This window comes from Pan troglodytes, chromosome 2 (assembly GCF_028858775.2).
Source record: "Pan troglodytes isolate AG18354 chromosome 2, NHGRI_mPanTro3-v2.0_pri, whole genome shotgun sequence".
NCBI lineage: Eukaryota > Metazoa > Chordata > Mammalia > Primates > Hominidae > Pan > Pan troglodytes.
This window is the reverse complement of record NC_086015.1, coordinates 92773195-92787825: the sequence shown is the minus strand read 5'-3', so window position 1 is coordinate 92787825 and position 14631 is coordinate 92773195. Positions and strand designations below refer to the sequence as shown.

Below are 14631 nucleotides of genomic sequence, written 5' to 3'. Positions count from 1 at the left end.
AAGACAGATGAAGTATTTCTGGTCTATGGCCAACTATGTTAAATTCACTCAACAATAATTACAAAGTGGCTACTATAAGCCAGACATTCAGTCAAAAACATAGGATTCAGTTTTGGGCTTCTAGAAGATCACAGTCCATTATTTAACTAGAAAATAGACCTTAGGATAATAGTTCCCTGGAAATCAAACACTAGTCTCAAAGAACTAAGAGATCAATGCCTTCAAACAGACTAAACGTTAATTTAATCACAATTTCTCATTTTGTCCGGAAAAATTTGAACAGTGTGTTTGCTCCCTTTCTCCATTTTACTGTATTGTTGTTCCTCACAGGCTTTGTTTTAAGAGATGATGATTGGCTTCGATTTGGTTTTCTGGGATGCAGCTGGTAATCTTTGCTATATATAAACTCAAGCCAGGAGACCCCTGCAGGCAACCGATGGTAGCTAAGTACCTTACGGAATACAGGACGTGAGAGACTGAGGGTCATAAACTCTTTGGAAGGAGAGGAAGAGGATGAGATGGAAAAGGAAGAGGAGGAAGAAGATGAAGAAGAGGAGTCAGAAGAGGCAGAGGCAACAGAGGAGGAGGAGGTGGTGGAGGAGGAGGAAGTGGAGGAGGAGGAGGATGGGAGCAGGGATTGTGGCTGAGAATTATTTTTTTTAACATAAAACAGCCAGTCAATAGCCTGGGGCTGTTGGCCTATAACTTTGTTTTCGGGGGCTACCGCCCACCATATTTGCTTCATATTAAGTCCCTGGATATCCCGTTCAGATGTGGGGAAAAACTGCTGTATCTTCTCTACTCCTTCAAGGTTGTCTTCAGGGGCTTCATTAGGCTGGTTTTCTTTCATAGGGAATGGGAGACAAGATGAGAAAGTCTCTGGTAGAGAAAGGATAAGAACTAATTTCACTTCTATTTTGCCCTCAGAATTGGCCTCAGGTGTTGGTATGACAGAAAGTGTTGCACAATGAGGATTTTTCTTTCCTCTAAGATGGTTACATGGAGATTTTAGGCAGGAAGCACAAGCTAAGCAAACCACATAATTTGATGACAAGCGAGGACCAGGATGAGGATTTGGCCTTCCCCTCATCCTTCTAAACAAAATCTGCCTACAGAGATCCCTCTGTATTCTGGTATTCGAGATAGAATTGACAATTTTATTTACAACATCATCAGGGACAGTTCCACCTTTAACAATGCAGGGCTGACTATACTTTAAAGTCCAAGGAATTTCTTTATTTGATTCTGTCTTTGGAGAAAACTGAAAGCTGCTTTTACTCTGGAGTCTGAAACCTAATGTTGAAGCAGCTGTGTTCCTGGTGCAGTGTTTGGAGCTTGATAATAATTGACCTGAGATGTTTGTTTTTGGATGGGGTGATGGTAGATGTGTGACTCTGTGTTTGCCATTTGGTGAAGTGGTATTCTGAAACTTGGAGTGACAGACAGGTGAATTCGTGGTCTGGAAGTTACAATCAAGCATAAACATTGACTGAGAATTGAGCTGAAACAATGGTAAATTCTCAGATGGGTGGACAAAATATGATGATGCTGATTGCCTTGCTTTTGAATGGGACACTGGTAAGCCTCCAGTAGTGGGGTTAGAGTTCAATATAGGTGTTTTCTGAAGCCTAGAGTCAAGTAATGGAGAGGTAAGAGCCATTTGATTGGGTTTGAAAGAAGGTGATGTCCAAAATAAGTCACTTGTTTGAAGTTTTGTGTTGAGTGATGGTGAACTCAAAGATCTTTGATTGCGCTGCAATGAAGATGTCCAAAGGTAGTCCAATGAGGATGTTTTCTGAGGTTTGGATTGAAGCAATGTCGAGCTAAGGGCTTTTCGTTTGGGTCCCAAGGAAGATGATGTCCAAATGATGTTTATGGAAGGTATTTCTTGATTTTGGAGGCGAAATAATGATGAACTTGAGACTCTTTGATGAGACTTCAATGAAAGTGATCTCCAGCAAACATCTAGGCTTGAAGATGTTGTTTGAGGTTTACAGAAGGGTAGTTGTAAACTCAGGGCTGTTTGTTTGAGCTCCAGTGATGATGTCATGTTGAGGTCAGATGAAGACGTTGTTTGAGCTTTGGAGTGCAACAAATGAGAGTTCAGGGCTCTTTGAGCAGGCCACAATGAACTTCTCCAGTGGAGGCCTATTGAAGGTGTGTTCTGATGCTTGGCATGGAACAATGGTGAATTCAGAATCCTATCACAGAAGCTCTGTGAAATTTTGTCCTGATATTTGGGAGAAGGCAATACTGAGCATCTCTGGACCTTCTTATTGGAGCCCAGTGGAGGTGCTGCAAAGTGATTGCTATGGGATTGCACTTTGGCCATAGGTTGGTTATTGAACTGATTTAGTTTTTCACCTGTATGTTGATGTGTTAATGTATTGGCTGAGGACAGTTGGTAGAAGTAGTCTAATGGCACAAAGTGTTGACCATAATATGCTAGTGGCACCATCTTGTGTTGTAGTAGAGGTCTTTTTAAAAGCAGTTGGCTTGTGGGGATGATTTAGTAACTGTTAGTCTTTTAGCGGGAATCCATGGAAAATGGATACTTTTACATAACAGTTGCTAGCTTTTATCTTGCAATATTTCTGTTAATTCTCAAATATTATAGACTATTCCAAAATTGAAGTGTAGATGAGATTGAAAAAGATTGTCACCATTTGAGATTATCTTCAGTATTTTCTTTAGTTTCCTATACTTTTTTCTCCTGAGTAAATAATGCCTGTTAACAAAATAGTAAGGAGAGGTCAGAAGAGGTCCTGATAGAAATATTAATTTTCTTAAGTACTTTCTTGTAGTGACTACAGCACAGGTGTTATATCAAATTCCAGCCACTACATGTGCTGCAGCCACTCAGTGCATCACTATGCATATCTTTTGAATTAAACTTTCAAAACCCCCATTCATCATCTGTAAAATAGACAAATATGATATTTAACTTATTGGGCTAAAGAATAAACAAACATATATATATTCTAACAGTGCCAAGATATTAGAGATGCTCAATAAAATGCAGTAGTTATCACTGGTGCTCTTTTAATTATTGCATTTGTAAAACAAACAAACAAAAATCTGTGATAAGTTTTTGTGTAAAAAAAAAACTCAGAGAAAAATAAAAAGAAAACTTCAAATGTTTCTTTTCAGTTCAGATTCAGTTACCCATGACTATCATCTTTTAGTTTACTTCCAAAAGTCTATCGCATATTTTTAGTTCTTATTTGTCACCACTGCAGCATTGAAACTTTTGACTATACCCTTTTAAAACTCCTGTTTCATTGTTATCCATTATTTCTCCACACTCTGATTCTCTACCCTTATCCTCTTATTTTTTTTCCAAGTCTTCACTGAATTTATTTCTTTTGCTCTCACCCTAATATAGTTCTAAGAGTTATATTACCAGGTCTCTTCTCTTTTCAGTTTATTCTTAAGTAATCACATCCCTGATGTTTAGGATTTTTTTCTTTATATATATATATATTTTATTATTATTATACCTTACGTTTTAGGGTACATGTGCACAACATGCAGGTTTGTTACATATTTATACATGTGCCATGTTGGTGTGCTGCACCCATTAACTCATCATTTACATTAGGCATATCTCCTAATGCTATCCCTCCCCCCTCCCCCCACCCCACAACAGGCCCCAGTGTGTGATGTTCCCCTTCCTGTGTCCATGTGTTCTCATTGTTCAATTCCCACCTATGAGTGAGAACATGTGGTGTTTGGTTTTTTGTCCTTGCAATAGTTTGCTGAGAATGATGGTTTCCAGCTTCATCCATGTCCCTACAAAGGACATGAACTCATCATTTTTTATGGCTGCATAATATTCCATGGTGTATATGTGCCACATTTTCTTAATCCAGTCTATCATTGTTGGACATTTGGGTTGTTTCCAAGTCTTTGCTATTGTGAATAGTGCTGCAATAAACATACGTGTGCATGTGTCTTTATAGCAGCATGATTTATAATCCTTTGGGTATATACCCAGTAATGGGATGGCTGGGTCAAATGGTATTTCTAGTTCTAGATCCCTGAGGAATCACCACACCAACTTCCACAATGGTTGAACTAGTTTACAGTCCCACCAACAGTGTAAAAGTGTTTCTATTTCTTCACATCCTCTCCAACACCTGTTGTTTCCTGACTTTTTAATGATCGCCATTCTAACTGGTGTGGGATGGTATCTCATTGTGGTTTTGATTTGCATTTCTCTGATGTCCAGTGATGATGAGCATTTTTTCATGTGTTTTTTGGCTGCATAAATGTCTTCTTTTGAGAAGTGTCTGTTATTACAACCCCATCAAAAAGTGGGCGATGTTTACGATTTTTAAATGAACCATAGAAGCTTCCTAAAAAGACAGAACCTTGTAGCTGGCCTAAAGTGATACAAGCATCTATCACTCAACAAAGCGACCTATGCTACTTCTTAAAGGCAATTCATAGAGTGTCATGCCACACAATTTCATTTTTCAGGGTCCAAGGTTGGTTCTTCAGGTTTTAAATAAAGATACATGATACAAAAAAAAAAAAAAAACTAAAGTGATCACAACAGATTCTGAAATCAGTCAATTAAGTCGTTGGCCTGAGGCCCTGGAAGAATGAGAAGTTCCATGACTCTTTCTATGTTTCCATGACTTACCAACCCAATTTCTGATGGACAAATTTATTTCTTATACATGCCAACTTACCCAATTAATTTACTATCAACTCTATCATTGCTAGAAATTTCTCTTTATGTCAAGGTGACTTTTCACATAGTAACTTTTTCTTTGCATTTATTTTTAAAGTATATCTTATTAGTACCATAATTCACTTGTTTTTCAAGCCTTACATCATTCTTTTTGGAATTTTCCAGGTACCAACAATATTAGTTACATATCATTAACTTCTTAATTTTTTGCTTCTAGTCCTGGCTTATCTCTTGAGGTTCCAAACAGTATTTCCAAATAATCAAGCTTCATTATCCAAAAGTTCCAAAGACAATTCAAACACAAAACAATAAAAATTTAATAAAGTTATTTCTCTTTCCAGAGAAGTCTTTTTCTATATCTTCTGTCTCAGTTCCAAACACTTAGTCATTTAATTTAGATTCTTTGAAATCATCCCTGGCAGCTTCACCCTCCCAAGCCATTTAGACACCAAGACCTCTTGATTTGATCACTTCCATATCTTAATTCACTGTTTTCTGTAGAATGCCACCATTACAGGCACATCTTATCTAGACTGTATAATTATAGGAATTTCTGTATATCTTTCCAACATGATCTCACTCTCTCTCTTCCCCTTCTTTCCTGTGAGACATATAAAAGCAAACTCTTACTGGTGAGACACCACAGCTGCTCACTCAAATATTTTCCTTGCTTTGCATACGCCTGTGTGAGTAATAAACACTGAGGTTTCTCGTGCTTGTTGGACCTGGGGTGAGGGAAGAAAATGCACATGCTACAATATACTACAGACTATTCTACCAAGCTTCTAGATGGCAAAATGAAATAACTTAATGGATTTGGAGCATGCAAAGATTTCTTAAACAGAGCATACAAACTAGTAGCCATTAAGAGTTGATAAACTTAAGACCTCCCAATAACCAAAAGACATCATATTAGAAAGAATAAAGGCAAATCACAGAATGTAAAAAAATTTACAATACATATATATATATATATATATATATAAAACTTATCTCCATGATAATCTGCATATTACTAGGTTAAAAAAAGGCAATGGAATTAGGATGGGCAAAACATGAACAACCACTTCACAAACAAGGATATCCAAATGGCTAACACATATATGAAAAAAAACCTCGGCTTCATTAAAATCAATGGTGTCCAGCCTGGGCAATGTGGCAAAATCCTGTCTCTACAAAAAAAAACAAATTAGCTGGGCATATTGATTCGCACCTGTAGTCTCAGCTACTCAGAGCCCAGGGAATGGAGGCTGCAGTGAGCCATGACAATGCCATTGCACCCCAGCTTGGGTGACAGAATTGGACACTGTCTCGTAAAAATAAAAAATCAATAAAGTGCATATTTAAACAACAGAGAAATATTGCTACACATTATCAGAATGTGACTAACATAAAATTAAAACTAAAAAAAGCAATAATTGGTGAGTATACAGATTAAATAAAATACCAAGAAACTGCTGGTGAAAATGTTAAGTTGATACAACTCCTTTGGAAAATTTCTTAGCTTTACCATTAAATTAGTATTTTTTATTTTATTTTATTTTTGAAAGAGTCTCGCTCTGTCGCCCAGGCTGGAGTGCAGTGGCTTGATCTCGGCTCACTGCAAGCTCCGCCTCCCAGGTTCACCCCATTCTCCTGCTTCAGCCTCCCAATTAGCTGGGACTACAGGCACCCGCCACCACGCCCAGCTAATTTTTTGTATTTTTAGTAGAGACGGGGTTTCACCGTGTTAGCCAGAATGGTCTCGATCTCCTGACCTCATGATCCACCCACCTCGGCCTCCCAAACTGCTGGGATTACAGGCGTGAGCCACTGTACCTGACCTAAATTAGTATTTTTTATACATTTTAAAAAGTTTATATTCCAAACTGTAATCAACTGTCAATCAATAGCAGAATATGTAAATAAATCGTAATATAGTTCTTCAGTAATTACGAAACAACAATGAAAATTAACAGAATATATAGCACAATACAACTACAAAGTAATGTTTCTTTTTTTTTTTTGAGACAGAGTTTCACTCTTGTTGCCCATGTCGGAGTGCAATGGTGCAATCTTGGCTCACTGCAACCTCTGCCACCTGGGTTCCAGCAATTCTCCTGCCTCAGCCTCCCAAGCAGCTGGGATTACAGGCATGCACCACCACGCCCAGCTAATTTTTTGTATTTAGTAGGGATGGGATTTTGCCATGTTGGTCAGGTTGGTCTTGAACTCCTGACTTTGGGTGATCTACCCGCCTTGGCCTCCCAAAGTGCTGGGATTACAGGTGTGAGCCATGGCGTCCAGCCTCAAAATGTTGAATGAAAAGAATCATACACACAAAAAAATACTTCCTAATTTTATAGTCAGGATAATAATACACTTGAGGAGGTAGAGAGTTGGAGATACTGGTAATGTTCTGTTTCCTGATCTGGATGAAGATTGCATGGATGAATTCACTTAGTGATAATGGAGCTTTAACACTTACACTATGTGTATTTTTGTTTGTTGCTTTACTTCAATAAAAAGTATAAAAAATGATGATGATGCTAATTTAAAAAGACACATCTGAAACAAAATTGCACTGAAAGGTGAAACATTAAAGAGTAAACCAAGATGTGGTATTCAGATGTGATGAAAACTTAACGAGAGAGAGTTGGAGAGTGAGGTGGGGGCAGGTAGTGAAGAATGTAATGTTTAAATCCTGCTATCATATAAAGAGGAATAATCAAATTCAAAACAAATAGAACTAACAAGAGCCTATTTGAGACAGAAACCAGAGAAAAATAGCATTTCTGAATGTGTCCCAGTTTCAGACTTAGCAAAATGACACTTCCATTTCAAAGAAAGTGTTTTGCTAGAAGCATGTAAATATTACATACAGATAACTAAAAAATGGGAGAAAATTCAATGAGGCTATAAACATGGGAGAAAAAAAATACCACCACAAAAGAATTAACTGAAATAGTCCAAATTATTTTTATAATTGAGTTCCTTCAAACTTTGAATAAACAGATATTTATAATGTTATATGAACATTTTCAGAGTAACATAAATATAGAAAAACTACCCATTTGTTCTATGAAACTGCTGTATGTCATTCGGACATTAAAACATGATAAAAATAGTTCAATGTTTAAAAGGAATAGAGAAATTCACTTAGTTCATTCGCAGAAATTCCCAAATAAAATAAAACACTAAATTTAACAGTATAATAAAATAGTCTATTGTGACCCAAGTTGATCTTAAAAAAAACAATGATGTTATATTATTAGGAAGCACTATACTTTGTCATTTTCATAATTCACAAATAAATCTTAATAGATGTTTTAAACACTCATTTGATAAAATCCAACCTCCATTTCTCATAAAACTCTGTAAACTACTAAGAAAAACTAGTTACTTAATGATAACAAACATATGAAAGCAAAAACAAACTATTCACATGGTAGTTAAATGTGAGCTAGTCCCACTACAAGTTGATAAAAGATTAGCATATTTACTATAACTACTACATTTAACATTGTTTAGGAAAATCTGGCCAATGTATTAAAGAAGAAAACAAAACAAAACAAAACAAAAAATGAGACATAACCTTTGAAAAGGCAGAAATTAAATTCCCTCTACATGCATATTATATTATTAAAACCCCAATTTAGAATATAGAAAACTTAATAGAATCAATAATATATTAAAATTCAGGAAATGAAGTCATTGCTTACTGAGTAAATACGTATGGGTCACAAATTTTCTTCAATACCGATATTTAACAGGATTTATGATAATCATGGATACTTCATATATAATTATCTCTAAAAATTCAATAAAAACACAGGCATCCTATTGCAAATATGAGAGGTTACTTGAAAGTTTTGAGGAGAAGAGATAAATGCCTAGTAATCCAGGAAAGGCCACAGTTTTCTATGTCTAGTTCTTTTGTATTTTTTACTTCCCTGCTAATGCACAGATGATCCTTGCTACTTCATCCTACTTCCTTTTTCAAGACATATTCCTAATAAATAGAAAACTTATCATTGGAAATTGCAATAACTCTTTTTCATTAATAAATAGGAATAAGCAGGAAATCAGTAAGGGTATATAAAATTTCAAAAATGCCATCAACTAACTTGAGCTAACTGATATTCATAGAATATTCAACTCCAAATTGTTCTTTTAAGTGGACATGGAATATTCACAGCAATATTGTAAACCATACAACAAGTGTCAATAAATTTAAGTGAGTTCAAATAATGCACAGTATGGTCTCAGATTTAGCAATGACATTAAATAATAAATTAATACCAGAAATATCTGTGAATATGTTTCATATTTATACTACATATACATTTTATACGGTGTATCAAGAATGTGTGGGATGTTCCTGAAGCTGAACATAGGAAGGGGAGCTATCTGTAGCAATAAATGACAGTATCAAAAAGGCAGGAAGTTCTCAAATTAATGACATTAGCTTCCTCCTTAAGAAAAAAAAAAAAAAGAAGAGCACATTAAACTAAAATTAAGTAGAAGAAAGAAAATAGAGATTAAAGGAGAAGCCAATGAGATGGAAACTAGATAATCAAGTATATTGATAGGTGGTTCTTTCAGAAAATAAATAAAATTGAAAACATTTGGCCATACAGATAAAGAATTAAAAACAAAGAGGGCCGGGCATGGTGTCTTACGCCTGTAGTCTCAACATTTTGGAAGGCCAAGGCAAGAGGATCACTTGAGATAAGGAGTTCGAGACCGGCCTGGCCAACATGGCAAAACCCCATCTCTACTAAAAACACAAAAATTAGCCAGGCGTGGTGGCACATGCCTGTAATCCCAGCTACTCAGATGCCTGAGGCAGGAGAATTGCTTGAACTCAAGAGGCAGAGGAGGCAGTGAGCCAAGATCAAGCCACTGCACTCAAGCCTGGGTGACAGAGCAAGACTCCATCTCAAAAAAAAAAAAAAAAAGACACAATTACAAATATCAGGATTAAGAGAGGTGATGTTACTGAAGACACTACACACTACTGATATTAAAAAGGATAACCAAGAAAACATGAAGAATATTATGCCAATAAATGAGACAACTCATATGAAAGAGAGATATTTCTTGAAAGACACAAATTTCCAAAGCTCACTCAAGAACAAATAGAAAACCTAAAATCCCCTATCTCTAGTAAATAAGTTGAATTTGAGTTTAAAGGCTTCCCATAAAAGAAATTTCAGAGTCTGATGACTTCGTTGATGACCCTATCAAGTCTTTAAGAAAGAAATAATGCCAATTCTACACAAACTATTTCAGAAAATTAAAATGGAGGATTTATTTTCAGCTCAATGTATGTTAAAAACTACTAGATTTTATTTTATTTTATTTTATTTTGAGACTGAGTCTCACTCTTTCACCCAGGCTAGAGTGCAATAGCACGATCTCGGCTCACTGCAACCTCTGCCTCCCAGTTCAAGCGATTCTCCTGCCTCAGCCTCCTGAGTAGCTGGGATCACAGGAGACTGACACCATGCCCAGCTAATTTTTTATATTTTTAGTAGAGACTGGGTTTCACCATGTTTGCCAGGCTTGTCTCAAATGCCTGACCTCAGGTGATCCATCCACCTCGGCCTCCCAAAGTGCTGGGATTACAGGGGTGAGCCACCATACCCAGTCGATTTTTTAAAAAGCAACTATGCATCAATATTTCTTATAAATATAGATAAAAAAACGGAAGCCAAATTTTAGCCAGTCAAATCCAACAATATGTAAAAGGTAAAATACACTTCCCCCAAATTCATAAACCCAGTCTTTTCATAGGAAAACACCAGACAAGACCAAATTTGACAAAATATTTTAACAGTACTCTTTAAAAGTGTCAAAGTTAGTAAAAATTAAGGAAACAGAATATTCACAGATTGGAGAAATTTAAACCTAATGACTAAATGCAAAATGGTATTCTATATTGAATCCTCGCTCAGTAAAAAGCCTTTCATAGAAAAAAAAATGGTAAAATGCTATTAAAGTCTGTTAAGGATATTGTACCCCTGTTATTTATTTTTTTAATAAACATACCCTGGTATGTTAGATGTTTAGATGTTAATGTAAGAAAAATCTGGGTGAAGGGTTGGAATGCAAAAAAGTTTGAATATCTATTCAAGAAAACTTTGTAAAGGAAAAAAGCTGAAAGACCAACAATTACCTGATGTCAAGTCTTATTAAAAAACAGCAATAGCCAAAACAGTCTAGTATTAGCATAAAGGTAGACAAACAAGTAAATGGAACAAAATACAAAGTTGGGAAAAAGACACATGTATTAAAACAGCAGATTTTTTGACAAAAGTGTATAAGCAATTCAGTGGAGAAAAAAATCAGTATTTTCAAATGGTTCTATAAGAATTGGATGCACATCTGCAAAAAAAAAATGGAAAGGAAGAAGTAAAATTGTCTCTGCAGATAACATAATCATACATAGAAAACCCTAAAGCCCACCCCAAAAACTATTAGAACAAGCAAATTCAGTAAAGTTGTAGGATACAAAATAAACATACAAAAATCAGCTGCATTTTTATACATTAACAGCAAACAGTCCAAAAAAGAAATAAAGAAAAACAACAGCATTTACAATAGCATGAAACAGAATAAAATACTTACAAAAAAAATTAACCAAGGAGATGAAAGTTCTACTCACTGAAAAGTATAAAACAACTGATAAAAGAATTGGTGAAAACTCAAATAAGTGGAAAAATATCTCATGTTCATGGATTGAAAGAAGGAATATTGTTAAAATGTTCAAACTACCCAAAAAATCTACAAATCCACTGGAACCCATATCAAAATTCCAATAGTATTGCTTGCAGATATAGAAAAAGCAATTGCAAAATTCATGGAAACATAAAATATCCTGATAGCTAAAGCAATCTTGAACAGAAGTAATTGGAGTAAGCACACTTCCTGATTTCATACTATATTACAAATCTACAGTAATCAAAACAGTATGGTACCAGCATAAAATTAGACACATAAGCCAATGGAACAGATTGGAAAGCCCAGAAATAAACCCATACATATGCAGTCAATCAATTTTCAACAAAGGTACTAAGAATATGGGGAAATAATGGACTCTTAAATAAATAATGTTATGAAAACTGGATATCCACACGCAAAAAAAAAAAAATCATTACATAGGACCCTTCTCTTAGACCGTACACAAAAATCAATTAATTCATAATGGATTAAAGACTTAAATGTACCTGAAACCATAAAACTCCTACAAAAATACATAGAAAAAATCTCCATGATGTTAGTTTTAGTAATGATTTTTTTATATGATGCCAAAGGCACAGATGACAAAAGCAAAACTAAATAAGTAGGACTACAGCAAACTGAAAAATTCATGCATAACAAAGGAAATAATCAATAAAATGAAAAGGTAGCTCACAGAATAAGAGAAAATATGTGCAAACCATATATCCGATAAACAGTTAATATCCAAAATACATAAGAAACTTACACAACTCAATAGAAAAAAAATAGCCAATTGAAAAATAGGCAAAGGACCTGAATAAACGTTTCTCAAAAGAAAATATACATATAGTCAGCAGGTATATGAAAAGATGTTCAACATCACTAATCATCAGGGAAATGAAAATCAAAAACTACAATGAGATAACACCTGTCACCTGTTAGAATGGCTTTTATCAAACAGTCAAAAGACAAATGTTGGCAAGGATGTGGGGAAAAAAGAACCTACTGGTATGTATATAAATTGATACAGCCATTGTAGAAAATAGTATGGAGGTTCCTAAAAAATTTAAGAACAGAAATATCATATGATCAAGCAATTCCACTTCTAGGTATATACCAAAATAAATTAAATTGGCATCTCCAAGAGATTGCAGCGTTATGTATAATAGCCAAGATATGAAAACCATTCTGAGTCAGTCAGTAGATGAATGTATAGAGAAAATGTGATGTGTGTGTGTGTACAAACAATGGAATATTATTCAGCCCTAAAAAAGAAGGAAATCCTTCCATTTGCAACAACATGGATAAGGCCAGAAGACATTACACTAAGTGAAATAAGACAGACTCAGCAAGACAAATATGCATGATCTCACTTATATGTGAAACCTAATAAAAGGTCAAACACACAGTAACAGAGTAGAATGACAGATACAAAGGACTAAGGGATAAGGGAAAATGGGAGATATTGGTCAAAGGGTATAAGAGGTTAATAATAATGCACTGTATAGTTGAAATTTGAAAGGAAGTAGTTCTGATGTGTTCTCACCACACACACACAAAATAATGGTAACTATGAGTTGATAGATATGCTAATTAGCTTTGTTACTGTAATTACTTCACAATGTATACATATATCAAAATATTACATTGTAGACCCTAAATACATATAACTTTATCAATTATACATCAATAAAACTGGAAAAAAGACACATGTATAAAAAAGAAATGTGATTCATACCTCAAAGTAAATATAAAAATCAATTCATAATGAGATCATGGATCTACTGTAAAACCTAAAACTATATAAGTTCTGGAACAAACATTTTTTTAAAGTTTGTGATTTGGGGTTGAGCATAGATTTTTAGATGTGAAACCAAAAGCTCAATCAGTAAAAGAACAAACAAATAAATTGAACTTTATCAAAATTTAAAACTTCTTCTCTTCATAAGACACTGTTAAGAAAATGAAAAAAACATAAAAATAGAGTAATATTTGCAAAGCATTATCTAATAAAGACTTGTATCAAGCATATATAGAGAAAACTCTCAAATTTCAATAGGAAAGCAAGCAATCAAATAAAAAATTAGCTAAATATTTGAACAGTTCTCCAAAGATGATTTGGAATGGGATGTAAGTACATGAAAAGATGTCAATATCATTATTCTTCAGAGGAATCCAAATTAAAATCACATGAGATACCACTAAATAACTTCTTGAATAACTAAAATTTAAAATGTTGACCAAACTAAGTGTTACAAAGATGTGGAGGAACTGAAACTCTCATACACTGCTGGTGGGAGTACAAAATAGTACTAGAAGTTTGGAAAACACTTTATCCTTTCTTTAAAAGTTAAATATACATGTACCATATAATCTAGCCATTCCACTCCTTGTATTTACCCAAATGAAAGCATATGCTCATATAAAGACTTAAAAAATATGTTCTTCGCAGCTTTTTTGAATGGTCAAAAACTGTAATTAATCTACTATCCATCAGTAGACAAATGAATCAACCAATTGTAGTAGTTCCATGTAAGGGAGTATACCTGCCACTAATTTCAGGAATCCCATCTGCAGTCAAGTGTCTGGGAGCAAAATGCTTACAAATCAATAGACATAAAGCTGGTATAAAACAGAGTCCCACCAGTCAAACTCAGCTAATGTTTCAAAGTAAGACTTTCTGAACAGTACAGGGTACAATGAGGCAAATGCTTTGTTTTCTCAATAAACCATCAAAACAAAAATAGGTGGACCTTCCAAGTTCAAAAGAAATCTAAGATATAGTCCTTCAGGGAACCCATACAATAAAAATACAAATAATGTATAGATGTCTTAAATATCAGTGAAGATGCATTTAGTATTTATATATGTTCAATATTCTTGTTGTATGTACAGATTTAATTTTCTAGCAGCTTCTACTTAACTTAATACTCAGAATATGCAATATAAAATTGTTTCTTTTTATTTCAGTCCAGAGAAACCTAGCATTGTTTGTTTTAAACTGTGACCATATCAACCCCTGCCTGCCAAATTCTCAATATCTAAAATACCATTAGGCCTATATTAATTTTTTATAACTCAAGAGATTTCAATTTAGAGATTTTCTTAGATTTAATTCTTAGTGCACTAAGTTCAGAGATTGATCATTCTAAGAGAATAACTCTCTTTTGGGAACCAACTTCATAAGTTTCTCCAGTTCAGTTATACAGAAGGCTTCAGAAGAAACC

At 34.6% G+C, this 14631-nt stretch overlaps 1 protein-coding gene across 2 annotated transcripts in view; it reads right to left on the bottom strand.

Annotated features, from left to right (window-relative positions):
* Positions 1 to 224: 224 nt before the first annotated feature.
* The window catches only part of CSNKA2IP (casein kinase 2 subunit alpha' interacting protein), a 134658-nt gene continuing 120251 nt past the window's right edge, over positions 225 to 14631 (bottom strand). For both annotated transcript variants that reach the window (XM_016941520.4, XM_054680818.2), the window contains one exon: positions 225 to 2728. In XM_016941520.4, coding sequence (XP_016797009.2) covers positions 257 to 2458 — 2202 coding nt within the window. In that variant the 5' untranslated portion in view covers positions 2459 to 2728 and the 3' untranslated portion in view covers positions 225 to 256. The remainder of the gene's footprint in view (positions 2729 to 14631) is intronic.